This window comes from Diaphorina citri, unplaced genomic scaffold (genome assembly GCF_000475195.1).
Source record: "Diaphorina citri unplaced genomic scaffold, Diaci psyllid genome assembly version 1.1 scaffold542, whole genome shotgun sequence".
Taxonomy (NCBI): domain Eukaryota; kingdom Metazoa; phylum Arthropoda; class Insecta; order Hemiptera; family Psyllidae; genus Diaphorina; species Diaphorina citri.
This window is the reverse complement of record NW_007377976.1, coordinates 7,715-35,559: the sequence shown is the minus strand read 5'-3', so window position 1 is coordinate 35,559 and position 27,845 is coordinate 7,715. Positions and strand designations below refer to the sequence as shown.

The 27,845-nt window shown below is 35.4% G+C and overlaps 3 protein-coding genes across 3 annotated transcripts; 2 read left to right on the top strand and 1 right to left on the bottom strand.

The window, feature by feature from the left end:
- Nucleotides 1-145: 145 nt before the first annotated feature.
- Nucleotides 146-2,925, top strand: LOC103509896 (transmembrane protease serine 9-like). Its single transcript, XM_008474528.3, has 6 exons — nucleotides 146-171; nucleotides 862-916; nucleotides 1,690-1,773; nucleotides 1,847-2,060; nucleotides 2,316-2,350; nucleotides 2,550-2,925. Exons 1-6 carry the CDS (start codon nucleotides 146-148, stop codon nucleotides 2,679-2,681), a joined length of 546 nt encoding a protein of 181 aa, XP_008472750.2. The 3' UTR covers nucleotides 2,682-2,925.
- A 6,220-nt stretch (nucleotides 2,926-9,145) lies between these two features.
- LOC103509902 (trypsin-1-like) lies at nucleotides 9,146-23,830 on the top strand. The gene is made up of 6 exons (XM_017444352.2): nucleotides 9,146-9,359; nucleotides 9,606-9,768; nucleotides 13,653-13,765; nucleotides 18,347-18,546; nucleotides 22,419-22,473; nucleotides 23,680-23,830. The coding sequence occupies exons 1-6, from the start codon at nucleotides 9,218-9,220 to the stop codon at nucleotides 23,805-23,807; spliced, it is 801 nt and encodes a 266-aa protein (XP_017299841.1). The 5' UTR covers nucleotides 9,146-9,217; the 3' UTR covers nucleotides 23,808-23,830.
- A 2,241-nt stretch (nucleotides 23,831-26,071) lies between these two features.
- Nucleotides 26,072-27,009, bottom strand: LOC113467738 (receptor-type guanylate cyclase gcy-25-like). The gene is made up of 2 exons (XM_026824103.1): nucleotides 26,907-27,009; nucleotides 26,072-26,439 (listed from the first exon to the last, which is right to left on the bottom strand). Exons 1-2 carry the CDS (start codon nucleotides 27,003-27,005, stop codon nucleotides 26,296-26,298), a joined length of 243 nt encoding a protein of 80 aa, XP_026679904.1. The 5' UTR covers nucleotides 27,006-27,009; the 3' UTR covers nucleotides 26,072-26,295.
- Nucleotides 27,010-27,845: the final 836 nt, after the last annotated feature.

Sequence of the window (27,845 nt, the reverse complement as noted above, 5' to 3'; positions counted from 1 at the left end):
CCATCTTCTCCAGAAGAGTACCGCACAGGGTTCATACATCATATTTGCAGACACTAATGTATGTTGTCGAAGCTAGCTCAATAACAGCAATGCTAGCAAACAACTCATAATAATATGACAACGTAGTTATCTTCAGAATTACAAGATGCAACCTGCAACACTCCTGGCATGGTAAGTTGCAATTGGTCCTTAGCTCTTCCGTTTGGTGTCACTGATTCAAGAGGTTGAATTGACAAAATTTCTCTTACCTAATATCTAAGAGGTAGTTCAATAGATTCTATCCCTTTTGAATCTTTTTATATATTTTCTTTCATGTAATTGTATTGTAAACTATACCGTCTGGGATTTTGAATAAATAAATCTTAAATCTTTTTAGGCACATTCGTGGTACCTACCCAACCACCAACCATTTTTTGACAGACTACACGTAAACTATCATCAAGCATGTTAACATCTTTCTGTAATGAACATTACACCCTATTTCCATAATCACGTAGATAATGGAAAGAGAAAGCATTGTGAAATCTACTTATGGCTTCGTTGAGAGATTTGAATATCCCGTGTAGGTATTATTATTTCTCGATATTCCCCCCTCTCCTCTTCACAGGGAGCGATGTTTAATAATTAAGAGAACAGCTTTAAATTTCATTTCTTTACCTGAACTTTTTTATTTTTTAAACGGCTTCCTTATTCCGCCAGTCTGCCTTATTGCTCCGGCTATTCTTATCTGTTCAAACTTCAACTTGGAAACTTCCCGACAGAAAAGTTTTAGTGTACTTTTAATTTTGTTTTTATGACTTTTAATATAATTAATTAAAGGTGCATAAATATTAAGTATTGTTTTCTTGATTAACAAATAAGGTATCGGGGTTTTAGTCCGATGAAGGCAGCTACTACAAGTAATGCATATGAAAATGTGAGAGGTGTATTAAATTAGTAAAAATACATATAAATTCCTAGTTATGGGTTGAAAATCCAGAGTATCATTTCCAAAGGTTTTTGTTTGTTGAGCCTCACGATTTGCAGCATTTTTTGTTGTAATAATATGCAGTTAAACGCTGCTATTAAAATGTTCAGTTTTGCGAAAACATCAGAGTATCATTTCCAAAGGTTTTTTTTGTTGAGCCTCACGATTTGCAGCATTTTTTGTTGTAATAATATGCAGTTAAACGCTGCTATTAAAATGTTCAGTTTTGCGAAAACAATTTGCAGACACTAATGTATGTTGTCGAAGCTAGCTCAATAACAGCAATGCTAGCAAACAACTCATAATAATATGACAACGTAGTTAAAAATTTCATTAAAACATTTTAAAAGCCTTTTTTTTCCATGCACACACATTTTGTGTTTTACCTATGTTTTATCAATTTACTAGGTATAGGTGCCATAGAACTACTTTAATGAAGTAATAAATATGCAAACATTTTTATTGTACTACATTTTATCAAAATAAAACTTTAGATAGTCAACTACATATTATTACCTCCATTTAAAAACCAATATTTTGACCTGCATTAATGCAAGGTTAGATGATAATAATAACATTAATAATTATAATTTTAGCACTGACACATTTGACAAAGAATCAAATCAACATAATTAAATTTGAAAGAGTTGTAAGTTATGTGAGTATAACTAACCGAACAAGCTTTCAAAGAGTTTTCACTAATGGAACAATCGGTTTTGCAGCCTCTGGATGACGTTCAACATGATGAGGTTCCAGAGGTCCTGGACGATGGTATTTCGGTGGTACCTGGTCGATTTGAAAGAGTTGTAAGTTATGGGAGTATAACTAAACGAACAAGCTTTCAAAGAGTTTTCACTAATAGAACAATCGGTTTTGCAGCCTCTGGATGACGTTCAACATGATGAGGTTCCAGAGGTCCTGGACGATGGTATTTCGGTGGTACCTGGTCCGATGCCAGTGGCTGCTCCACATGGGTTCCAAGACTACACCAGTTGGTTTCAGGAGCTCATATCTGGATTTGTAACCAACCAGGAAGAGAGCACCCCACCTGAGCCGGTCAAACCTGTGGATCTGGAAAAGTGTGGCCCTTGCAGTAAGTTTGTGGCTTTGCTCAGTATATGAATGAGTTGGACCGAATTTATTAGTTTGAACAGCGTGAAGAGTTAGACCGTTAGTAGAGATCACAAATCTTCAAATATTAGTAGAGATCACATTTGGTACTTAGAGGTGATGATGATGATGACCAAGTTGGCACCCTTACGTGCAGGAGTTTCCTTTGTGTGTCCAGGGGATTGGTGGAGGTATCTATCTAAGAAATCTAATAATTAACTTGGAAACTTGGTTACAGCTTGCGGGGCAGTCAACAAGAAGACGCGAATTGTGGTCACAAATCTTCAAATATTAGTAGAGATCACATTTGGTACTTAGAGGTGATGATGATGACCAAGTTGGCACCCTTACGTGCAGGAGTTTCCTTTGTGTGTCCAGGGATTGTTGGAGGTATCTATCTAAGAAATCTAATAATCAACTTGGAAACTTGGTTACAGCTTGCGGGGCAGTCAACAAGAAGACGCGAATTGTGGGCGGCCAAGTCACCTATGTTCACCAATATCCCTGGATGGCACTTCTCATGTACAAGAAAAGATTCTACTGTGGCGCCACTCTAATCAACAACCTCTATGTGCTGACAGCTGCTCATTGCGTCCATCAGTAAGTCAAGTTCAGTCAATTCCATTTCAAACTAGAGGTTTGGGTATTTGGGTCACCATCAGAGGTATCAGATTAAAGGGCAATCCATCGTACGTTCTTGTCTTTATGTTGAGATGTTTGGAATGATGGGATGAAATTTTGAAATTGGCTTTTAACCTCACCTGATTCAAGAAGGTCTAGGCCATACCTGATCAAAGCTATGGCGGAACTTTTCTTCACGAGGCAAACACCAAAGTGGAGGAAAACCTCTTCACGCTGTTCAAAGGCTTCAGAGCGTAAAGCAATGTTGGTCCCTTGAGTTCAATATTAACTTTTTCCTTTACACTTTTTCCTTCTTGTTCTCGTATTTTTCTGAGTCTTCTTCTCCGTCTAGGTACTTCCTTTTTTTCTACTGTATTGCTACAAACTAATGAAATGATAGGGTCGAATTGAAGACATTTATCTGACAATTCCAACACACGATGAACGTAAAAAATCCATACATAGTAACCATGTCTTTAGCTATAAATTAGGACAAAAATAAACTTAGGTATAATTTAATCAAAAGGTTACCGTGTTACAATGCGTGGGCATTTCTCTTGATTTTGTCGTGGGCACAGAAAAATACAAAGTTTTGAGCTTTTGAAATAATACCTAGAAGACATCTGCAGCACAAAACACGAGGCATTCAGTGAAAACATCCGGGAGAAAAAAAAAAAAATATGTCCAAAGTTCTAAAAACTTTCAAGTTAGTTGGTAAAAGTTGAAAAAAAGAAGGAAAAAGTTACTCAAAGATTTTGACAGGTTTGTTACAACCGTAACTAACTTTGGTCATGAACGAAACTAACTTTGAACATTGAGTGTAGGCTCTAGAATGGTCGGTAGTTAGTAATTGGTGAACATAAACAATATTGAGTATAATGCTAGAAATCTTATGTCGAATAAAAGCAGAAAAATAGTAAAAACTGAAGTAATATCTAGAAAGAAAAGACAAAAGGATTCTAAAGACAAAAGGGTAGGAGAGAAGAGATATACTCGTATTGTAAAAACAAGTGTTTCTTCGTCTGTTTTTCCCCTTGTTAGCAATTTACCAGTCTGTGCTACAGGAACACTAGTAACACCACGTGACTTCCCTCGGGATACCCTGTATCGACAGAACTATAAAGTTTTCGCGTGTAATGTTTTACATTCAAAGGAACTCCCTCGGGGCACAAAAGTACGTGTTTATTGGAACAGCTTATACGAGAGAAAACCAGAGAATGAAGATTATTTACTAATTCTTGAGTGCATTATTGTTTACTTTGTAATGAAATAGTGTGTTTGCCTCTCCGACGTGTAATCCTATTATTGAGAAGTGCTTCCCCTCCTCCAAGAGATGATGAGGGCGAGGAAGTAACAGAGGAAGAGAGGCTGAAATTTGCACATTATGTAATCTCCCCACAGCCTCTGTTCTTCTGTGTCGAGAGGCTTTCTAAATCGCTTTTTAACAGAAACGTTCGTGACAATTGTCGCCTTTCTCAGCCTATTTTCATATTTACTTTGGTGCTAATCGAATTATGCAATTTATTCTGTGTCGAGAGGCTTTCTAATACGCTTTTTAACAGAAACGTTCGTGACAATTGTCGCCTTTCTCAGCCTATTTTCATATTTACTTTGGTGCTAATCGAATTATGCAATTTTACATACTTATAATGATAATAAAATCTGGAAAATTTTAAAAAGAAAATCGACAAACAAGAACCAAAACATTTTTTTGTGAATGCCTAGTAATTATTTACGAATATGCAATGCGGCAAGCTTTGTTCATACCTATATGATCAGATTGATCAGGAAGAAAAAGACATTAGGAGGTCGTTCATAACAGCTAGTACCTATCTACGCCCTTTTCTTCAAACTACCTACCTAATAAGGGGAATCAAATAACCAAGTTTATACGGAATAGAAGGAGTGTGTAAGTAGACAGGGGTAAATGTGACCGGGGAGTAAGTAATAGAGGGGTAACTGATAACAGAGAGGAATCTGTGAATTGTTTCGAGTATAAATCCGTACCTACTAATAGGATCTGACATACAATAAATGTTCGTCCCTAATCCGCCTCGATATTTTACCACAGTTATTGTTTTGTATTATCCCAAATATTAACACGCGCTTCTCTCTCTCTCTCTCTCTCTCTCTCTCTCTCTTATGCAATTTCGCAAATGTGCTGTCGGTTGCATTCATCAGAGTCGTGATCATCTTCATCTTTGTCAGTATTGTTATGTGTAATATGTCCATGTGTGTTTGTATTGTGTTTGCGTTGATGAGCATGCATAACAATGACAGTGGCTAATCCGAGATTTAAACCAGTAGAACGTGCTGCATTGTTGATGAACTTGTGAATATTGCTCTGCCATGTTTTAATTTAGTGTTTTATGAATTTATAAGGATTCATATGAACTAGGTATATTCTAGAATCTATTCGGTAAACCACTATTTCTATTCGGTTTGTTTGCTCTGGGAATCTATTCTGTGAACCACTCAGTATGTGGAGTAATTTATATAAAAGGTATAAATCCTGCTCGTTGATTGATCCTTCATCAAAAAAATACAAATAACTATAGATATAAAAAAAAAACTTTAATAAACAAGACCTCAGGCAACCGTAATAAAAATGCTATTCCCTCCCCTTTCCATCATATAAACTCTCCCTCTCTAGAAGGAATGAAGAGGGTAGGAAAAGAAGGAGGACTTATAAAAGTAAGGAGGAAGAGAAGCATAAGGGAGGATGGAGCACAAAGATTGAGTAGGAAGGTTTGGGAATTCAGTGAACAGAGAGGAGGGGAAGGAGAAGTAAGAAAGGAGGAGGAGATGGATGGGATAGGAGTTTAGTAAATAGAGGAGATAATGGACAAGTGGATGAGACAGTAGGACAGGGGACGAAGCACGTGTCCAGTATTTACATAACAATGACAGAATGGAGACTGGACAATATCATATTACCATGCACATTTCCACAGTAAATCTCCTGAATTGTCCTTGAATTACCATAAGGACAAAATTTTAGGGATAAATCAGGAAGTAGCTCTCTTATTTAAGAACAAAAATAGGTCAGATTGAAGTAGATTTCGTCAATTAGATGTTCAGAATTGATGTTTTCGTAAGAAGGTTGTACTTGAGAGGTAGTATTTTGTCTTTAAAATGGACTGCTGAATTAAGTGATGAGAAGATGACGTAAAATTGGACTGGGAATTTATTTACGAGTATTCAAAATTTGACAGGAAGTGTGGTTAACCCTGATGAACCACAATTTGAAGATGTAAAGAGTAGGCTAGAAGGAGAGCCGGGAAAAGAAAATGAAGTACCTACCTACATTTTATCAAAATAAAACTTTAGATAGTCAACTACATATTATTACCTCCATTTAAAAACCAATATTTTGACCTGCATTAATGCAATATTATGATCTTTTCTTTATTGTTTCTTCTTCATCATCTTTCCACCAAAATCCTTTGACCTTATTAGGTAGGTACATGGGTTCCATTGTAGCGGGCCAAACTTTCCGATCTATTGTTCGATCTACTCTTAAAATCTCATATGTATCTTTGGGACCAGGCTTTACACGAATTTCTTGTATAAAAATGAGTTTAATGTCTATTCGGAGCGGAATAACTTCATTTTGCAATAAAGTTCACTAATAACTACTCTCCGTGGAGTTATAGGTACCTACACATTTGTAGGTTTTATGGAACTTGGAACGTGCAGCCCAAAGCACGATGGCATGGAACGAACACCTTTTGATTGGAATGAACTGGTATACCAATGAATAACACCTTTTGATTAATAAGTTTCTAATACGAGTTTTTTTTCCCTCACTTGAGAATTGAGGATGGTGAAATAACATCTCCGATTGCACCTACGGAGTAGGAATAGGAAGTAGGAATAGTATTATTCTGTAGGAATTGTAATATACGATAAAATATTCATGAAAATGCTGGATGATGCTCATCTAATTACATCTGGGTCACAGGGCCCAAGTCAGGAGGCCAAAAACTTTTCAAATGAGGGACGAGATTGGTTTTTATTTATTTCCTTCCTATTCTGTCAACATCCTACAAATCTCTTTTTTTTTTATATAGAGGGAACTGTAACTGCTAAGGCCTTATCGTGCCGCAAGCGAAGAAAGAAGGAAGACAAGACAGGAGAAAGCCGGTCATTCCCAGAACGAACCTTACCTGTTTAGGATAAAATCACTCCGGGGCGGGAATCGACATTTTATATTCGTGCCTGCTCCACAAGTAAATAAGTAATGTAGTGATAGGCAGAGCATTTGATTTCAACATTTTCAACACGAAAAGAACAAACCTGACTGCAATATTGAAATTCTAGGATGTTCAGGACCCAGTAACTGAGAGGGCGTTCAAATGGAAGTTCTCATTTCTCAATCAAAATAATATTATCCTATCCAAATTATACGAACTACAAACTAATGAAATGATAGGGTCGAATTGAAGACATTTATCTGACAATTCCAACACACGATGAACGTAAAATATCCATACGTAGTAATCATGTCCTTAGCTATATTAATTAGGACAAAAAATAAACTTAGGTATAATTTAATCAAAAGCTTACCATGTTACAATGCGTGGGCATTTCTCTTGATTTTGTCGTGGGCACAGAAAAATACAAAGTTTTGAGCTTTTGAAATAACACCTAGAAGACATCTGCAGCACAAAACACGAGGCATTCAGTGAAAACATCCGGGAGAAAAAAAAATATGTCCAAAGTTCTAAAAACTTTCAAGTTAGTTGTAAAAGTTGAAAAAAAAGAAGGAAAAAGTTACTCAAAGATTTTGACAGGTTTGTTACAACCGTAACTAACTTTGGTCAGGAACCAAACTAACTTTGAACATTGGGTGTAGGCTGTAGAATGGTCGGTAGTTAGTAATTGGTGAACATAAACAATATTGAGTATAATGCTAGAAGTCTTATGTCGAATAAAAGCAGAAAAATATGAATGTCTTTATTTGTGACGGCATCGGCATCAGCTTCATCATGTAATATGCCTCTAGTCTCATAAAAACTGTGCCTTTTTGTTTTCGACAGTAAAGTTTATCCTTTATTGTGGATTGCACAGTAGATAAGGCTAAGGAAATATTATTATCATCCACGGATACGTCTGTTTATTTATCTTCATTTGGTTTTATTACCTCAGACATTATGCTCAGTGGCGAGGTTTGTTTCTTCAATGAAATCTTGTTTACTGAGGGTGAGCTTGAGAGAGCTGTAAGAATAATTAAATAAGATTACAGTTGCCTTAAATTTTATCATTATTGTGTAACTAAGCATTTATCAAAATTTCAAAATGGTAGTTTTCTTTCTTCCACATTTATTTTACTCGTATTTGTGGGTACATTCCGTCATAATCAACTCCTTTATCCATATTCCCTAGTGATCTAGTATGGTAGGTTTATGTAATTTAACCACAGTTTTAGTTAGGTTCAAACCTTCTACCATTGGAGCTTTTGTCATGGGAGCTCCACCACTGAAGTTTTCCACAATATTCCCGACTGCATATTCAAGTTGCCTGTTATTGTCATAGACAATGTCTTTCATATTATTCTGATATGTACTGGCGGGAAAAAATATTATCCTTTTTAATATTAAATTTATATCTCCCTTTCGCCGCCTGTTCTTCCCTCGTGGATTGCGTATAGCGAGAAATATAAAGTCTGTGTCAATACGTGATGTGAAATAATTACAATCGACGACGAGAGCAGTTTGGAAAGCGATCTAAACATCAACCCATAGGTGTACCAAGACATAATAAAAATAGAGGGTATACAAAAACAGTTTGCTAAGAAAGTATTTCAGAAGGGGTTCAGGTGCCTAATTTGAAGAAAATAGACTTGAATTTAATTAATGTGGGGAGACATAATATGGAGATTTTCTTGAAGAGATTAGCAAAGATATACCCAACTCACCCATCTTCTCCAGAAGAGTACCGCACAGGGTTCATACATCATATTTGCAGACACTAATGTATGTTGTCGAAGCTAGCTCAATAACAGCAATGCTAGCAAACAACTCATAATAATATGACAACGTAGTTAAAAATTTCATTAAAACATTTTAAAAGCCTTTTTTTTCCATGCACACACATTTTGTGTTTTACCTATGTTTTATCAATTTACTAGGTATAGGTGCCATAGAACTACTTTAATGAAGTAATAAATATGCAAACATTTTTATTGTACTACATTTTATCAAAATAAAACTTTAGATAGTCAACTACATATTATTACCTCCATTTAAAAACCAATATTTTGACCTGCATTAATGCAAGGTTAGATGATAATAATAACATTAATAATTATAATTTTAGCACTGACACATTTGACAAAGAATCAAATCAACATAATTAGATTTGAAAGAGTTGTAAGTTATGGGAGTATAACTAAACGAACAAGCTTTCAAAGAGTTTTCACTAATAGAACAATCGGTTTTGCAGCCTCTGGATGACGTTCAACATGATGAGGTTCCAGAGGTCCTGGACGATGGTATTTCGGTGGTACCTGGTCCGATGCCAGTGGCTGCTCCACATGGGTTCCAAGACTACACCAGTTGGTTTCAGGAGCTCATATCTGGATTTGTAACCAACCAGGAAGAGAGCACCCCACCTGAGCCGGTCAAACCTGTGGATCTGGAAAAGTGTGGCCCTTGCAGTAAGTTTGTGGCTTTGCTCAGTATATGAATGAGTTGGACCGAATTTTCGAGGAATGAGTACAGTGGTAAAGTTTAAAGTTTTACAGAATCTTCTTCAAATATTAGTAGAGATCACATTTGGTACTTAGATGTGATGATGACCAAGTTGGCACCCTTACGTGCAGGAGTTTCCTTTGTGTGTCCAGGGGATTGTTGGAGGTATCTATCTAAGAAATCTAATAATTAACTTGGAAACTTGGTTACAGCTTGCGGGGCAGTCAACAAGAAGACGCGAATTGTGGGCGGCCAAGTCACCTATGTTCACCAATATCCCTGGATGGCACTTCTCATGTACAAGAAAAGATTCTACTGTGGCGCCACTCTAATCAACAACCTCTATGTGCTGACAGCTGCTCATTGCGTCCATCAGTAAGTCAAGTTCAGTCAATTCCATTTCAAACTAGAGGTTTGGGTATTTGGGTCACCATCAGAGGTATCAGATTAAAGGGCAATCCATCGTACGTTCTTGTCTTTATGTTGAGATGTTTGGAATGATGGGATGAAATTTTGAAATTGGCTTTTAACCTCACCTGATTCAAGAAGGTCTAGGCCATACCTGATCAAAGCTATGGCGGAACTTTTCTTCACGAGGCAAACACCAAAGTGGAGGAAAACCTCTTCACGCTGTTCAAAGGCTTCAGAGCGTAAAGCATATAATCATTTGGTAAGCCTCATTCTATTTTTGTGGTATTTATTAGCTTTTTGTTGTCAAGAGGTGTCCGTGTTTGCGGAGTGTAGCACAGTATTACCTATTTACCAAGTCCTTCCAAACTAAACATAATCATTTGGTAAGCCTCATTCTATTTTTGTAATATTTATTAGCTTTTTGTTGTCAAGAGGTGTCCGTGTTTGCGGAGTGTAGCACAGTATTACCTATTTACCAAGTCCTTCCAAACTAAATTCCTGACCTCTTCCCTGGTATTTTCCATCGGATTCAAACTTATCATCAGGTACGTTCTTATCATTTTCTAAACGTTCCGGCCTTGTCCTCTGTACCTTTAGCCTGTTCGGTTCTCACAAATTTTCCTAATGTGTGTCCTCTTAGTGTTTGTATTCTCTGTTATTCAATAGTTTATAAAACATAGACTTCATTTCGTTAAGTTCAGTTTTAATGGGGGTAACTTTGTTATTGTTTGGTTCATTTTTCATTTCTGACGCTTGTTTATGTCAGAATTTGGGAATTTGAGGAATCAACTGCAACTCTATCTTCTATTTTTTAGTTAACTTTCTTTGGCTTGAAATAAAATTCCTCCAATTTATTCAATTCCCTTTCTCGATAGTGTTGTTTGAAAAGTTTTTGTAATGACTGACGGTAAATCTCCAGAAGTCCTCTGGGACGGAACTGTCTTTAGTTTAGGACTATTGCACTGACATGTTCCTCCAAGTCTACATTGCACTTCATCATATCAAACACTTGAGCCAATTATTATCCTCTCCATCTATCCACAGTACATAGCATTCAGTGGAGGTACCTTGAGTGCATTTTAGTTTAGGACTATTGCACTGACATGTTCCTCCAAGTCTACATTACACTTCATCATATCAAACACTTGAGCCAATTATTATCCTCTCCATCTATCCACAGTACATAGCATTCAGTGGAGGTACCTTGAGTGCACAGTGTTTGTATTCTCTGTTATTCAATAGCTTATAAAACATAGACTTCATTTCGTTAAATTCAGTTTTAATGGGGGTAACTTTGTTATTATTTGGTTCATTTCTGACGCTTGTTTATGTCAGAATTTGGGAATTTTGAGGAATCAACTGCAGCTCTATCTTCTGTTTTTTAGTTAACTTTCTTTGGCTTGAAATCCCTCCAATTCATTCAATTCCCTTTCTCGATAGTGTTGTTTGAAAAGTTTTTGTAATGACTGACGGTAAATCTCCAGAAGTCCTCTGGGACGGAACTGTCTCAGGCATCCCTCATTGTGTTGACCCACTAACCTTAGCATTCTACTGGACGTGTAATAAATCCTCCCGAGTTTTTGCCAATTTTCAATGTCACCCATTTTCCGATTAATCCCCCAGTTTTTCCAGATGATCTGCTGTTCCTAATTATAAAAGAACAATCTCGTCCTAGGTTTGAATTACTTTGGTGAAGTCATCTGATTGTTAACGTTGTCTTTTCAACTTCTAAAGTGCATCCAATAACATCTCGTGAAAGACCTAACAGCTAAAGTCAAAAGTGTACAAAATGGCTCAGAAGTATTTCGTAGTGTTGGCGGTGTTCCTCGTTCAATATGCCTGCTTACAAGTAAGTTCATTATTTTCATTTATCTTAAAAGGTTGTACAATGAGAGTGTTTTATTTTTTATTTTTTTAGGTAGTATTTGTATTTTCAAATCTTTCGATTCATTGATAAAACTCAGTGATAGTGCATAAAGTAAGCTCGGTACAAACAAATCATAATATATGAATGTCTTTATTTGTGACGGCATCGGCATCAGCTTCATCATGTAATATGCCTCTAGTCTCATAAAAACTGTGCCTTTTTGTTTTCGACAGTAAAGTTTATCCTTTATTGTGGATTGCACAGTAGATAAGGCTAAGGAAATATTATTATCATCCACGGATACGTCTGTTTATTTATCTTCATTTGGTTTTATTACCTCAGACATTATGCTCAGTGGCGAGGTTTGTTTCTTCAATGAAATCTTGTTTACTGAGGGTGAGCTTGAGAGAGCTGTAAGAATAATTAAATAAGGATACAGTTGCCTTAAATTTTATCATTATTGTGTAACTAAGCATTTATCAAAATTTCAAAATGGTAGTTTTCTTTCTTCCACATTTATTTTACTATCTACTTATGAACTAACCAATGTCAAAGTAGTCCCAAGACTCCCAAGAGGATCAATAAGTGTTTGATCAATGCATATTGGAAGCACACATATTGATATTTAGGTCTCAAACTTATTGACAACATATTGAAGTACTTACTGAATACCATTTATGAAAATGTCAATAATTGAAGTATTATCAGTTCTATTATTGTGTAGTTTGTCCACATGTCCACAGATGGCAGGGATTGCAAAAGTGCTAACCAAAAAGATATAAATGAATTGAAAGGGTTAACATTTAAAACAAATTACTCATGTATAAACAGAGCTCATGATTGAGCGAATATTTTAAATATTAGATGTCAGGGATTGCAAAAGTGCTAACCAAAATGATATAAATGAATTGAAAGGGTTAACATTTAAAACAAATTACTCATGTATAAACAGAGCTCATGATTGAGCGAATATTTTAAATATTAAAATTGAATACACAGCGTATCACAGGTACATAAGTAGGTAGATAAAAGTATTATTAGCTTAGTTTATTTAAAACAATATTCACTAAAACGTACCAAATTTTTGATATCAGTGCGATAGGCCATGACGTGAATTGTGGAACTCAAAACATAAGTAGTTATGTATTAGTGACGGCTATGTACAAATTAATGAAGTGTATTCTGCAAAAGATGGTTTCTTTTAATTTTGTTACAATCATGTACGTACATAGGTAAATATGTAATTCTCCAAGATGTAAGTTGCTTTTTTCTTAACTTTATGTAGATTGTCTCTCAAAGTTGATCGATCTTTTTGATAACATTCTGTAAACATCTCTCAAGGACCCTAAGCTCCATTTGTGTTTGCGTCAAGGTGGTTCTTGTTTTGATCGTCAATCATAATTATATGTTGACAATCTGTTCTTCCTTCCTTTCTGTTTAAAGAAAACAACTCTCCCTAAGGATAAACATGTTAAAATCCACGAGATTCCTAATTGCTCAGATAATTGTGATTTTTACGGAAAGGAAATCACCACTGTGTGAGAATTTCTCTATCTCCCTCTTTTCTTTCTCTCTCCTCCTGATTAATGAAGAAATAAGTGCTCAGGGCAATTTTTTCTTCTTTTCCTTCATTTTTCATTTTTTTTTTTTTTTTTTTTTTTTTTTTTTGATTTTTTTTTTTTTTTTTTTTTTTTTCAGTTTTTCAGAATTTCCAGATTTTCTATTTTCTGTTGCCAGCGCTGCGAGTAAGGAAAGATGAGAAAAAAAATAATAAAAAAATTGCACTTCAGGTAAATTTACAATGGTGTAGCTTCTGTATACCCTATTTGGCCTACTTTAACTTCTGTAATGGGTGTTCGCAATGAGCAGCGTCTTCAAGCCTACAGTTTGGTTTTGGTCAGGCAATATTGAATAACTGACCACTTTGAGACGATGTACCTATACCATACCTACTAATTATGCCAAATTCCTATATTTCCAGGTTTGACAAGAAGCACATCACAGTCCGCTTCCTGGAGCACGACAGATCCACACTCAACGAATCTGACCACATTGATCGCAAAGTCAAATGGATCACCAAACACAGGGGCTACAGCACAAAATTCACTTCGTCTGTCCGTCACCCAGTATTCTAGAGTTCCTGTGTTTTAATTTTTGAAATATTCATGTCGTTAGCATAATCGAATAAAACTAAAATCACGACAGCGCCTTTGATGGGTTTGGTTTGAAGGTACAACACAATGGCATGTTATGATGGGTCAGTTAAACGTGTTAGGAAGGGGTCTGTTACAATAATTATCCCATCATATTGTGTTAATTGTGTTGTCTCTGATGTTTAAAATTGCATGTGTGTCAGCAAATATCGATTTTATGAATTGAAAGCCGAGTGTACACTTCGAAGGACGAGCCACTATATATTATGATCTTTTCTTTATTGTTTCTTCTTCATCATCTTTCCACCAAAATCCTTTGACCTTATTAGGTAGGTACATGGGTTCCATTGTAGCGGGCCAAACTTTCCGATCTATTGTTCGATCTACTCTTAAAATCTCATATGTATCTTTGGGACCAGGCTTTACACGAATTTCTTGTATAAAAATGAGTTTAATGTCTATTCGGAGCGGAATAACTTCATTTTGCAATAAAGTTCACTAATAACTACTCTCCGTGGAGTTATAGGTACCTACACATTTGTAGGTTTTATGGAACTTGGAACGTGCAGCCCAAAGCACGATGGCATGGAACGAACACCTTTTGATTGGAATGAACTGGTATACCAATGAATAACACCTTTTGATTAATAAGTTTCTAATACGAGTTTTTTTTCCCTCACTTGAGAATTGAGGATGGTGAAATAACATCTCCGATTGCACCTACGGAGTAGGAATAGGAAGTAGGAATAGTATTATTCTGTAGGAATTGTAATATACGATAAAATATTCATGAAAATGCTGGATGATGCTCATCTAATTACATCTGGGTCACAGGGCCCAAGTCAGGAGGCCAAAAACTTTTCAAATGAGGGACGAGATTGGTTTTTATTTATTTCCTTCCTATTCTGTCAACATCCTACAAATCTCTTTTTTTTTTATATAGAGGGAACTGTAACTGCTAAGGCCTTATCGTGCCGCAAGCGAAGAAAGAAGGAAGACAAGACAGGAGAAAGCCGGTCATTCCCAGAACGAACCTTACCTGTTTAGGATAAAATCACTCCGGGGCGGGAATCGACATTTTATATTCGTGCCTGCTCCACAAGTAAATAAGTAATGTAGTGATAGGCAGAGCATTTGATTTCAACATTTTCAACACGAAAAGAACAAACCTGACTGCAATATTGAAATTCTAGGATGTTCAGGAGACCCAGTAACTGAGAGGGCGTTCAAATGGAAGTTCTCATTTCTCAATCAAAATAATATTATCCTATCCAAATTATACGAGCTACAAACTAATGAAATGATAGGGTCGAATTGAAGACATTTATCTGACAATTCCAACACACGATGAACGTAAAAAATCCATACATAGTAACCATGTCTTTAGCTATAAATTAGGACAAAAATAAACTTAGGTATAATTTAATCAAAAGGTTACCGTGTTACAATGCGTGGGCATTTCTCTTGATTTTGTCGTGGGCACAGAAAACATCTCCAAAAGGAAACGGCAAAATAACAAGTAAAAGCTTAGTAAAAATAATAATAATAAAAAAAAAATCAAATGCAATTGTGGTGTTAGTAGTAGCATAACTATTTTTCACTAAAATATAAAATATGATTGTCTTCATTCTGTGAACCCTCACGTACCCAGAGGATATGATAGCAAATAGCATCCCATGTCATTATGGTGACATTGGTGGCCCTTGTTTTAATTCATTATGTTGATCCTAAACTAGAGTGTCAAATGCATTTGCCAAATCTAATAACGAAATTCAATTTATCCCTGAATTCTGAATTTCAAAATGTTATTATCTTGTTTTTTCCCCACATGTATGAAATTTATGCAACATGTTCAAAGAGAAAAAGCCAATGTATAAAATTATTTTCGAAAATTTAAAATTTAACTAAAAATGTACACTATCTACAGGGTTAGAGAGGATTAGCTCGTAAGTTTGTCACTCATATGGTTATACTTTATATCCTCTTTGGACACTCATCCGATATTTCAAGTAGTCAATTTTTCTTTAGAAAACTCGGAATTAAACCCAAGCAATTTGCCATAAGTACTTACCTGTGCAACGCGTAGAATTACAAAGATCAAACAAACATCGATTAACTTCGAGCTCAATTTTTCTTTAGGAAACTTGGAATTAAACCCAAGCAATTTGCCATAAGTACTTACCTGTGCAACGCGTAGAATTACAAAGATCAAACAAACATCGATTAACTTCGAGTTGTTTTTACAGATTTTTCACTGAATAACAAAAATCTCGATTCTCGGACTCTATTCAGTTCGTCTGTCCGTCACCCAGTATTCTGTGTTTTAATTTTTGAAATATTCATGTCGTTAGCATAATCGAATAAAACTAAAATCACGACAGCGCCGTTGATGGGTTTGGTTTGAAGGTACAACACAATGGCATGTTATGATGGGTCAGTTAAACGTGTTAGGAAGGGGTCTGTTACAATAATTATCCCATCATATTGTGTTAATTGTGTTGTCTCTGATGTTTAAAATTGCATGTGTGTCAGCAAATATCGATTTTATGAATTGAAAGCCGAGTGTACACTTCGAAGGACGAGCCACTATTTGATGGGTTTGGTTTGAAGGTACAACACAATGGCATGTTATGACGGGTCAGTTAAACGTGTTAGGAAGGGGTCTGTTACAATAATTATCCCATCATATTGTGTTAATTGTGTTTTCTCTGATGTTTAAAATTGCATGTGTGTCAGCAAATATCGATTTTATGAATTGAAAGCCGAGTGTACACTTCGAAGGACGAGCCACTATGATCTTTTCTTTATTGTTTCTTCTTCATCATCTTTCCACCAAAATCCTTTGACCTTATTAGGTACATGGGTTCCATTGTAGCGGGCTTTCCGATCTATTTATTCTTCGATCTACTCTTAAAATCTTATATGTATCTTTTGGACCAGGCTTTACAGGAATTTCTTGTATGATAATGAGTGCAATGTCTATTCTGAGCGGAATAACTTCATTTTGCAATAAAGTTCACTAATAACTACGTCTCATTAAGATTAAGAGGAACAAGGCAGATTGTTAAGCCTTATGCTTTTGATGATGGAGCTGGCTTGATGTGTATTGATGATTGAAGTATTGTTATATATTTATATATTTTTGTTATGAAAAATAATAACACACCAAAAAAATAACTACTCTCCGTGGAGTTATACACATTTGTAGGTTTTATGGAACTTGGAACGTGCAGCCCGAAGCACGATGGCATGGAACGAACACCTTTTGATTAGAATGAACTGGTATACCAATGAATAACACCTTTTGATTAATAAGTTTCTAATACGAGTTTTTTTCCCCTCACTTGAGAATTGAGGATGGTGAAATGACATCTCCGATTGCACCTACAGAGTAGGAATAGGAAGTAGGAATAGTATTATTCTGTAGGAATTGCAGTAATATACGATAAAATATTCATGAAAATGCTGGATGATGCTCATCTAATTACATCTGGGTCACAGGGCTCAAGTCAGGAGGCTAAAAACTTTTCAAATGAGGGACGAGATTGGTTTTTATTTATTTCCTTCCTATGTAAAATTCAGTGTTAGTGGAGAAATAAGTCAGTATTAGTGGAGGAAAAATGAACCGCAGGTAGAGAAAGAAGTCAGTGCTATTGGAGAAATAAGTAAGTGTTAGTGGAGAAAGAGGTAAGTGATATTGAAGAAAAAAGTCAGTGTTAGTGAAGAAAGAATCTAGTGTTAGTGTAGAAAGAAGTCCGTGTTAGTGGAGAAAGAAGTCCGTGTTAGTGGAGAAAGAATCTAGTGTTAGTGGAGAAAGAAGTCAGTGTTAGTGGAGAAAGAAGTCAGTGTTAGTGGAGAAAGAATCTAGTGTTAGTGGAGAAAGAATCTAGTGTTAGTGGAGACAGAAGTCAGTGTTAGTGGAGAAAGAAGTCAGTGTTAGTTGAGAACGAATTCAGTGTTAGTGGAGAAAAAAGTCAGTGTTAGTGGAGAAAGAATCTAGTGTTAGTGGAGAAAGAAGTAGGGTTTTAAACTCGGTTAATGTATCCAAGGTTTCGGTTTCCTGTCTTTTGTTCTCTCCCTTTTTTCCAGCTTTTCCCTTTTACGTGATTGGAAAATTTGAGTGTGCAAGATAACGACAAAGTAGGGAAAGTGTTTGAAGGGAATGATAAGGTAGGGGAAACTGTAATGTAAAATAGGGAACAGGGAAAGTAAGGATAAAACGGTTCTATTTTTTATGGAATGGTGTTATACTTTTGAGATTTTTTTAATAGTTAATATGGAATGTTGGTTGATAATATGGTATTATTTGACAATATTTATGTATAAACACTGTAATGGACGGTAATCAACTACCTACTAACAGAGGTTTTTGAGAAAATTTTCACCACCAAAATAGCCACAGAATTCCGATGCTGGGAGGTCAATTGTTATCATTTCCACATAATCGGACTGTCGGACTGAATGGTATCCAGAATCAAATTGAATCGAACTAAATTTCCACTCCTGTTTTTCAATGTTTCAGGCAAGAGCTTCTCCAACAAGACAGGAATCGTGACCGGCTGGGGGGTCCAAAAACAGGGGGGCTCCACATCGGACACCCTCCTCGAAGTAGAGGTACCCATATTGTCCAACGCTGAGTGCAAGAAGACTGCTTATGAGAACCGAATCACACCTAACATGTTGTGTGCTGGATATCCTAAGGGAGAGAAGGACTCTTGCCAGGTGAGTGAGAAAAGGGTCCGAGTGTATGATTTTTCAGAATATAGTCACCTTTGCTTTTACTGTTGATTTGAGCGCTATAGGCACTTTGGCTCTCTTCAGCTTTACAGCAAATAACTCGAAGAAATGAAAGAAGAAAAAAATGAACCCTTGGCAAAATCAGGAGTAGAGTCTAAACATTCTTAGTGTACATCTGGAAAAAATATATGTCACTAAAAATCGACTTCCCCCTCGAAGAAAAGCAATAATGCTTTCTAACACTACCCATTGTGTGAACACGAGGTAAAATCGGGAGAAAAGGAGGAGAAGGAGAAAATTTGTTTTGTTTGACAGTTCAAATTGAATAAACTTTATTTTGGGTGGATCTTTCAAGAGCAAGATCAGAGGGGAGGGAATATTGGTTCCGTGAAAAGGGAGGGGAGGTAAGATGGGTAAAGGGGTGGGATGGAAAAGGGTTCTGGTAGTACTTTAGAGGAGGGAGGAAGCATCGTAAAGCTGGATGTAGAAGGACGAAGAAAGATGAGGTAGAGGAGGAAATAATAATAATAATAGTGTTTATTTATACTGCTCGTATAGGACTGAAAAGTCCCTTTACTCCAGCAGTAGGCTACTACTATTATTGTGGTCCTAATCTAGTTCCTTGAAGAACCCACCAAGTTTTACCTCGCACACTTCCGTTCCCAAATGTAGATCTGTGAAGAACGCCATATATTTTGTCGTTTTCTTAACGCACAACTTTGGTTCTAACTTCGATCCTTCTTGTACCCTTTTGGGCCCAATCTACTTCCTTGATGAACGCCCCAAGTTTCGCCATGTTCTGAGCGTATCACACGCCCAGCCGCTGTCCCCTGTTACACCCCTATAATTCCAATGTACTTCCTTGAAGAACCCCCCTAAGATTCACCATTTTCTTAGCGTTAAGCGTATCACATCCCCGATCGCCATCCCTTGTTCTCCTTTGAGGGAAATTATCCTTCTGAGGTCTGAGTGGAAAACCATATTTGCTGGAGTTTGAGAACACATTCATAGATAATTACACCCAAGTTAACCCATATTATAATGATCGCTTACTATGTAACCATTCTGTTTTGTACTGGGTGCTAAAAACGTTTGGATGTTTTCAGTAATTTTATTTTGCTGAACTTTTTATAGAGAGACATAAACTGGGTTTCAATAATAATTTTTAGGCGCATTGGTGGGTATTTGGTAGGTACTTACCTAGAAAGTTGAGGAATCACATACTTATATGATAATAAAATCTGGAAAATTTAAAAAAGAAAATCGACAACGAGAACCAAAACATTTTTTTTTTTTTTGTGAATGCCTAGTAGTTATTTACGAATATGCAATGCGGCAAGCTTTGTTCATACCTATATGATCAGATTGATCAGGAAGAAAAAGACATTAAAGGAGGTCGTTAATAACAGCTAGTATCTACGCCCTTTTCTTCAAACTACCTACCTAATAAGGGGAATCAAATAACCAAGTTTATACGGAATAGAAGGAGTGTGTAAGTAGAGTCTAAACATTCTTAGTGTACATCTGGAAAAAATATATGTCACTAAAAATCGACTTCCCCCTCGAAGAAAAGCAATAATGCTTTCTAACACTACCCATTGTGTGAACACGAGGTAAAATCGGGAGAAAAGGAGGAGAAGGAGAAAATTTGTTTTGTTTGACAGTTCAAATTGAATAAACTTTATTTTGGGTGGATTTTTCAAGAGCAAGGTCAGAGGGGAGGGAATATTGGTTCCGTGAAAAGGGAGGGGAGGTAAGATTGGTAAAGGGGTGGGATGGAAAAGGGTTCTGGTAGTACTTTAGAGAAGGGAGGAAGCATCGTAAAGCTGGATGTAGAAGGACGAAGAAAGATGAGGAAGAGGAGGAAATATTACCATCAGTTCTGTGCGAACATAGTAGGAGGGAGAAAAAAGGGTTCATGGTGGTGTAAGATAGAGTAGAGAGGGAAAAGGAAAAGGACAAGAAGAAAAAACAGGAGAAGTAGAAGAAGGAGGACAAAGAAGAGGAGTAGGATAAGGAGAAGTCTTAAAAAGTAGATGAAAACGGGTGCAAAATTTCGCCATCAATATTCGCTTCTGGAAACCTAACCGTCTATTTTTCTCCCTTTTGTATTGAAAGATGGTAAACGCACCAGAAAACCTTCAACCTTTTCTCCCCCACACTAACTTATTTCTCATTGGGATTGAGGAGAAAAAAGGAAGAAGAGAAAGAGAAGACGAGAAGAGAAGAAGATATAAGAGACGGAAGAAAAGGAGGAAGGGGATGAAGGTAAAGGAGAAAGAGAAAGAGTAGAACGTTGAGAAGGAATGAAGAGGGTAGGAAAAGAAGGAAGACTTATAAAAGTAAGGAGGAAGAGAAGCATAAGAGAGGATGGAGCAGACAGATTGAGTAGGAAGGTTTGGGAATTCAGTGAACAGAGAGGAGGGGAAGGAGAAGTAAAAAAGGAGGAGGAGATGGATGGGATAGGAGTTTAGTAAATAGAGGAGATAATGGACAAGTGGATGAGACAGTAGGACAGGGGACGAAGCACGTGTCCAGTATTTACATAACAATGACAGAATGGAGACGGACAATATCATATTATCATGCACATTTCCATAGTAAATCGCCTGAATTGTCCTTGAATTACCATAAGGACAAAATTTTAGGGATAAATCGGGAAGTAGCTCTCTTATTTAAGAACAAAAATAGGTAGGTACTTGTGTAGTTTCATGTCAGATTGAAGTAGATTTTGTCAATTAGATGTTCAGGATTGATGTTTTCGTAAGAAGGTTGTACTTGAGAGGTAGTATTTTGTCTTTAAAATGGACTGCTTAATTAAGTGATGAGAAGATGACGTAAAATTGGACTGGGAATTTATTTACGAGTGTTCAAATTTTGACAGGAAGTGTGGTTAACCCTGATGAACCACAATTTGAAGATGTAAAGAGTAGGCTAGAAGGAGAGCCGGGAAAAGAAAATGAAAGAGAGGGAAGGGCAGAGAGAGAGAGAGAGAGAGAGAGAGAGAGAGAGATTGTGATACAACGAGATAAGAGAGGTAGGAAGAAGGAAAGATAAGAAAGATGACAGCATAAACAGCATTATAATTTGATTTTTTTTTTTTCAACTTACAACAACAAGAACAAGCTGTCAGAAGGATGAAGATTACAAATGATGTTAAGCAAGATCATAGTTTTACCATAAAGATAAGAATATAGGATTTTACATAGATATACACATAGGACATATTTTAATGTCCCACGGGTTATCCAAGTATAAGCTTGGTTTATGCTGGATAAAATCCTTATGCAATGGATTATTGCGACTGGTAGTCATTGTTGAGTTCTGAAATCTAGAGTTCTGGAAATCGATCTATCACTAGATATATACAGAGAATAATCTATGTTCCAGGGATTTAATTGAAATAACTATCTCTTTCACCCTAATATCTCCTTTTTACACATACTAATAATATTTTTAGCAACCTATCTAAGCAATTTCGTGATATTTGATTATTTTGTTTCCAGGGAGACAGCATAAAGATCATAGGATAAAGATCATATAGGATTTTACATAGATATACACATAGGACATAATTATTTTAATGTCCCACGGGTTATCCAAGTATAATCTTGGTTTATGCTGGATAAAATCTTCATGCAATGGATTATTGCGACTGCTAGTCATTGTTGAGTTCTGAAATCTAGAGTTCTGGAAATCGATCTATCACTAGATATATACAGAGAATAATCTATGTTCCAAGGATTTAATTGAAATAACTATCTCTTTCACCCGAATGTCTCCTTTTTACACATACTAATAATATTTTTAGCAACCTATCTAAGCAATTTCGTGATATTTGATTATTTTGTTTCCAGGGAGACAGCGGTGGTCCTCTCCACTATGCTAATGAAACCGTTCATCATATTGTTGGTAAGTTACCTTCATTTTTGTTGCCTTTTATGGTAGATTTGTACAAGTTTAAACCGAACTTTAGGGCTGTTTGCCCTACAACTAAGCCTCGGAGTGGGGCTTTTTGTGTACCTATTACCTTACCTTTTTTTAGTGGCACGGTTTTCATGAAGGAGTTTTTCCACCCAAAAAATATTTGGAGCAACGAAGAACATTTGAGTTGATTTTAGTAGGTACTTATTGTTCGAAATTAGTCAAGAATATCCAGAGGCACCCTAATTCTAAACTTTCATCCATTCTATCTCCATTTTTTTCGCTCTATTTACTTACTAATGCTACTCTAAAACAGATTAAGTATCCTAATTATATGTCTGGTCCTGGTAACAATAAAATTAGTAGTGCTCTCTACCACCCAACCTAAGCTATAAACAATAAATAATTATCCTCCGTATGGTAACGTGCTGTAACGATAGTTTCAAGTACCTATTTATAATTATTTTAGAATTTCCCCATATAGGTAGGTATGTACAATGTATATTATATACTTAGGTGACTAGTACAGTGTCCGCGGGATGTCGATCGACCATGGCCAATTGGCAATAGTGTAAACATTTTAAAACTTCACAGCCTCTCAGCATTTTCGACCATAGCCATATTTTTCGTTCTCACCCTCTCAGCATTTTGAGTAGACAGAAACCTAGGTACCTACATAGGAACTTATTTTATTTTATCTCGGGGAAGGCTTTTGAGAAAACAAGACAAAACTCTGGAGATAGATAATTTATTGCTGAATTCCTCAGAACATTAGATAGAACAATGTATCTCGATTTGTTCCCTACATGACACGAGCTTTTCACAGACCTTGAGTTTGGGACGATTTTCCACACAAGCCTCGGAGGCAATTCCTTCTATTTACAATCATTTTCAATTTACAAGTCTGAATTTCAGTGGACAAAGTTTCGTCCGAAACAAAATGGTCAGAACTTTTCAATTTGACACGAGGAGATTTTTTAGATGAGAATAAATCGGTTTGAGTTTGAATTTGGAAATATATACAGGGTGTTTGGAATAAACGCCTGAAAGATCATGCACATACTGAGTGGACAAAATTAAAGTTCTTTTTATTATGTGTTTGAGGAAGTAACTGAATTATTTGTAAGACTATGGAATAGGTATTTTGTAAAAATCCCGTTTCCAATACTAAAGGCTTATGTCTTTTATTTTCAGGAGTTGTATCTTGGGGCGAAGGATGTGCCCAAGAAAACTACCCAGGAGTTTATGCCCGTGTCAACAGATATCTAACTTGGATCAAGAACAACACCATTGATGCCTGTCCTTGCAACTACAACTATTGATCTGACAAATATTGATTACAAAATGACTGTAATATTGATTTTTTATGGATTATTTATTTATTTTTTAAAATTCACTTATTGATCTTCTATTGGCAAATACCTAATATTATGCAATAAGTTATTTATGTCAGATTTAGGTACAAGTATTTATTTTATTTTTTATATGTAACTTTATAATTATTATGCAACTGTGATAGTAGGTAGGTACATTATTTATTTATTTAATTTGTTTATATTTATTTAGGGAGTACGAGTATGTACAAAGAGAAGAGTGAAGAAATAAAAGAGAAAATGAGTGAAAAAGGGAATATTTTTAATTTTATATTATTTATTTGTTTTATATTTTTTTATTAACCACTTTATTTATTTGTCATTGTTCTTTAAATCAATTATCTATTAAAAAAATAATATATTATTTTATTTTACACGTGTTTCTTTTCATTTCAAATATCGAATTACGTGCCTCTCCCTCAAAAAGAAACTATTGACTTTTGACACTGTACAATAGAATAGACGGTGAGGTTGAACAAGTTTTCTGGTAAGAAAATCCAAAGATCGCACCGAAAAGTTTCCGACTGGAAAAAAAAGCTCTTAAACATTTTATGTAAATCCTTCAATTAAACTTTTTAATCTCTAATATATCTATACATATATTTTTTTAACTTTAAAAGCTCCGAGTAATTTAATTTTTAACGTTAAACTTTAGAGGAAGAAAAGAAAAAAGAAAGTTAAATGAAAAATCATAATAACATTTTTTATGTGCATCCCCGTTTCCTAATAGCATATCTTATAAGTATGTAAGTAATTTCATTATTATTTTTGAACTAATTCACTCTGGTAAACGTTAATTTTTTAATGAAGACAAGAATAGGGAAGACCTCTGGGTGAAATCATAAAAAAAATATATCAGGAAGAAGGTAGACAAAAAAGTTAATTAACTAGGTACCTAGATATTGGAAACGATAAAATGAGTATAATAATAAACAAGTAAATAAATGATCATGATTATAAGAGAAAAACGATTGAAATACAATAAACAGTGTAAAAATACGCGTATAATACTTATAATTATAATAATAATTGATAATGTCATGAAAAATTTAGAAATCGATACTCTATGTAAAAATTTATGCGCCTAAATTAAAACTACTCGTAGCTCAGATTTATGTATCTGTTTGGCTTAGGTAACTTCCATTCAAACCATCACAAAATATACTTCATATAGGTATTTAATTCTTGCGAAGAAAAATAATTATGATACCAAAATTCATAATTTTCTTTTCATGATTTCTACAGAACCGGAAGACTAGGAATGCCAACAATCGCAGCACTTAAAAAGTGTCCCACAGGTTCAAACGTTCGGGTAGCAGTATCCAGTCCATTTGCTCTTAGCATACTTCAAACTTAACAAAAACCAAACTAGATACTTTTCTCTCCAAATTATAGACAGTGTTTGTGTCTCCGAATCGCTATTATGTCCACATTAGAGAGCACTATATCTACACTAGATACCTACGTACTCCCTGGAACCTGCTAATGAAAAGTGTTAGAAAAGACTCTTTGGTTGAGAGGTTGCCCCACTCTTTGTAGAGGTGAGGCAACCTGAAAGTTTAGAAGTACGTGGCTAGACTGTAAAGTTGTACTTCGAAGAGAAACTTTAAACCCGAATATATCGCCACAAAATGAGGTTTAATAACAACAACCTAAAATAACAGCCTTTTTATATCTCTCCGGTAAAAACAATACGTAGACACAATAATTTATTAATTATTTTTAAAATCTACATTATTATTAGTGGGCTAGAATTCTAGATTTTTTATTAGGATTTTTAGGCCAGAAGTTTTCTCTGTAAGATTTCTTCATTATGTGGAAGTACCAATAATGTAAATGCTATATAGGTATTAAATAAATTAAGTCAGCTCTCCTCCGCTTTGCAAATGATCGCCATTTTCTTCCAGTTCCAAATGTGGACTTTCAAGTCTCATCGCAATCGGATCTTCTCTCAATTTGATTTCTTTACCGGTGAGCCAGTAAGTTTCCACATTACCTTTCCCCTGGAACATATTAACACCAAGATGAGCCTTAACAGCAGAAAAGAAAATTACCCTACTAGCTATAACTATTAACTATAGAAACCTGCCTCGGTGTAGTGGTCAAGGCGCTCGCCTGGTAAACAGGAGGGCGTTCAATCCCAGCCGAGGTATGGAATTTTATCCTCAATATAATTTGAGAATTTGACCACAAAAATAGTCACAAAATGAGGTTTAATAACAACAACAACCTAAAATATCAGCCTTTTTATATCTCTCCGGTAAAAACAATACGTAGACACAATAATTTAGTTATTATTATTAAAATCTACATTATTATTAGTGGGCTAGAATTCTAGATTTTTTTATTAGGATTTTTAGGCCAGAAGTTATCTCTGTAAGATTTCTTCAACATTATGGAAGTACCAATAATGTACATGGTATAGGTATTAAATAAATTAGGTCAGCTCTCCTCCGCTTTGCAAATGATCGCCATTTTCTTCCAGTTCCAAATGTGGACTTTCAAGTCTCATCGCAATCGGATCTTCTCTCAATTTGATTTCTTTACCGGTGAGCCAGTAAGTTTCCACATTACCTTTCCCCTGGAACATATTAACACCAAATATTTATGAGCCTTAACAGCAGAAAAGAAAATTACCCTACTAGGTATAACTATTAACTATAGAAAAATAAGGAAAATAGACTTCTCCAAATTTATTTGAAGAAATGGGTCTCTTAAAAAGGCAGTTAATCAGCCTTTGGATGAAATTTCGGGTGAGAATAGTAGGGTAAGACGTAGGTAGAAAGAAACTCATTTCATTTTGTTAAATGACCCGCTATTTTTTCCCTTTTTAAAGTGACATCGTTATTTACAGGACCAATTTATTTTCTCCAATATAAACTCAATTTTCTTTCACATTTAAGGCTTTCGTAAGTACGAGCCTCGTATAAGAAGTAAAAGGACTCGGAATTTTCCTTAATATTGTAATTTTTTTTCCATTATGTAGGCTTTAGTTAGTTATCTGGTCTAGAGTCTAGTCTAGTTTCTTACTTTTGTCAAAAATCTTACCTTTAGATTAACAATGCCTCTGGATTGAATAATATAGTCACTGATTTTCTCCTGGGATTGCTCCAGGAGAGTCTTGGTTGTGTCAGATAGATGAATCATACTGGACTGAAATTCAGAACGTCAAATTGTGTCAGTTTACCTACCTTTGATTACTTTATTCGCAATATACCTTCTATTATTGACTATTGAATTGAGATTAAACCATGAACTATTCTATTAGGTATCTTATCTAATTTTGACTTTTAATAAAGATCTTCCATTTGTAGTCCCGGGGCTTATAAAAAAATCAAATATGAAATGTCAAATTCAAAACCAAGACAAAGCCCTAAAGCTTCTGCTGTATGATAATGTTAGTAGTTAGAGCAAATATGTGATTCAGAAGAGTTGAAAATTGAATTTCTACTCATATTACAATTTTAAGAAAAAGTTGTCAGACAGTAACAGTACTTTTTGTTCTGCCTGAAAAATTACTCTCAATTTTGTTTGTTAACAACTCCAGTTAACTTGAAAAAGTAGTTAAACTCTGCTTCATACTTATTTATTTTACGTTAGAAAATTAGGTAATCATATGTATGTTATACTTCAGAACCAGTGGAGTATTCGCGAAGAAAACTTCCTTTTACAAAAGAGACATAAAATCAGATTCTGTGTTGTCCCATCCATTTCCTACATTACGCCACTAATTTTATATTTTCAGTTTGAAATTTTGGGAAGTTGAGCACTGGAAAAAAGTTAGCTGTCTTATCGTGTTCTGATTTCTTCTTGGTAGGAAAATTAAATGAGAAAAAGGAAAGAAAAACGAGTATCATGTTGAAATCTGTACGAGCATGCATGTAAGAGAAAAGCGTATATTCCTACTTGAAGACATACATAAAATCTTTCCAGAAATACATAATGTTTTGTCCCCTAACCTTTTTACAGAGTTTATAGATAAATCTA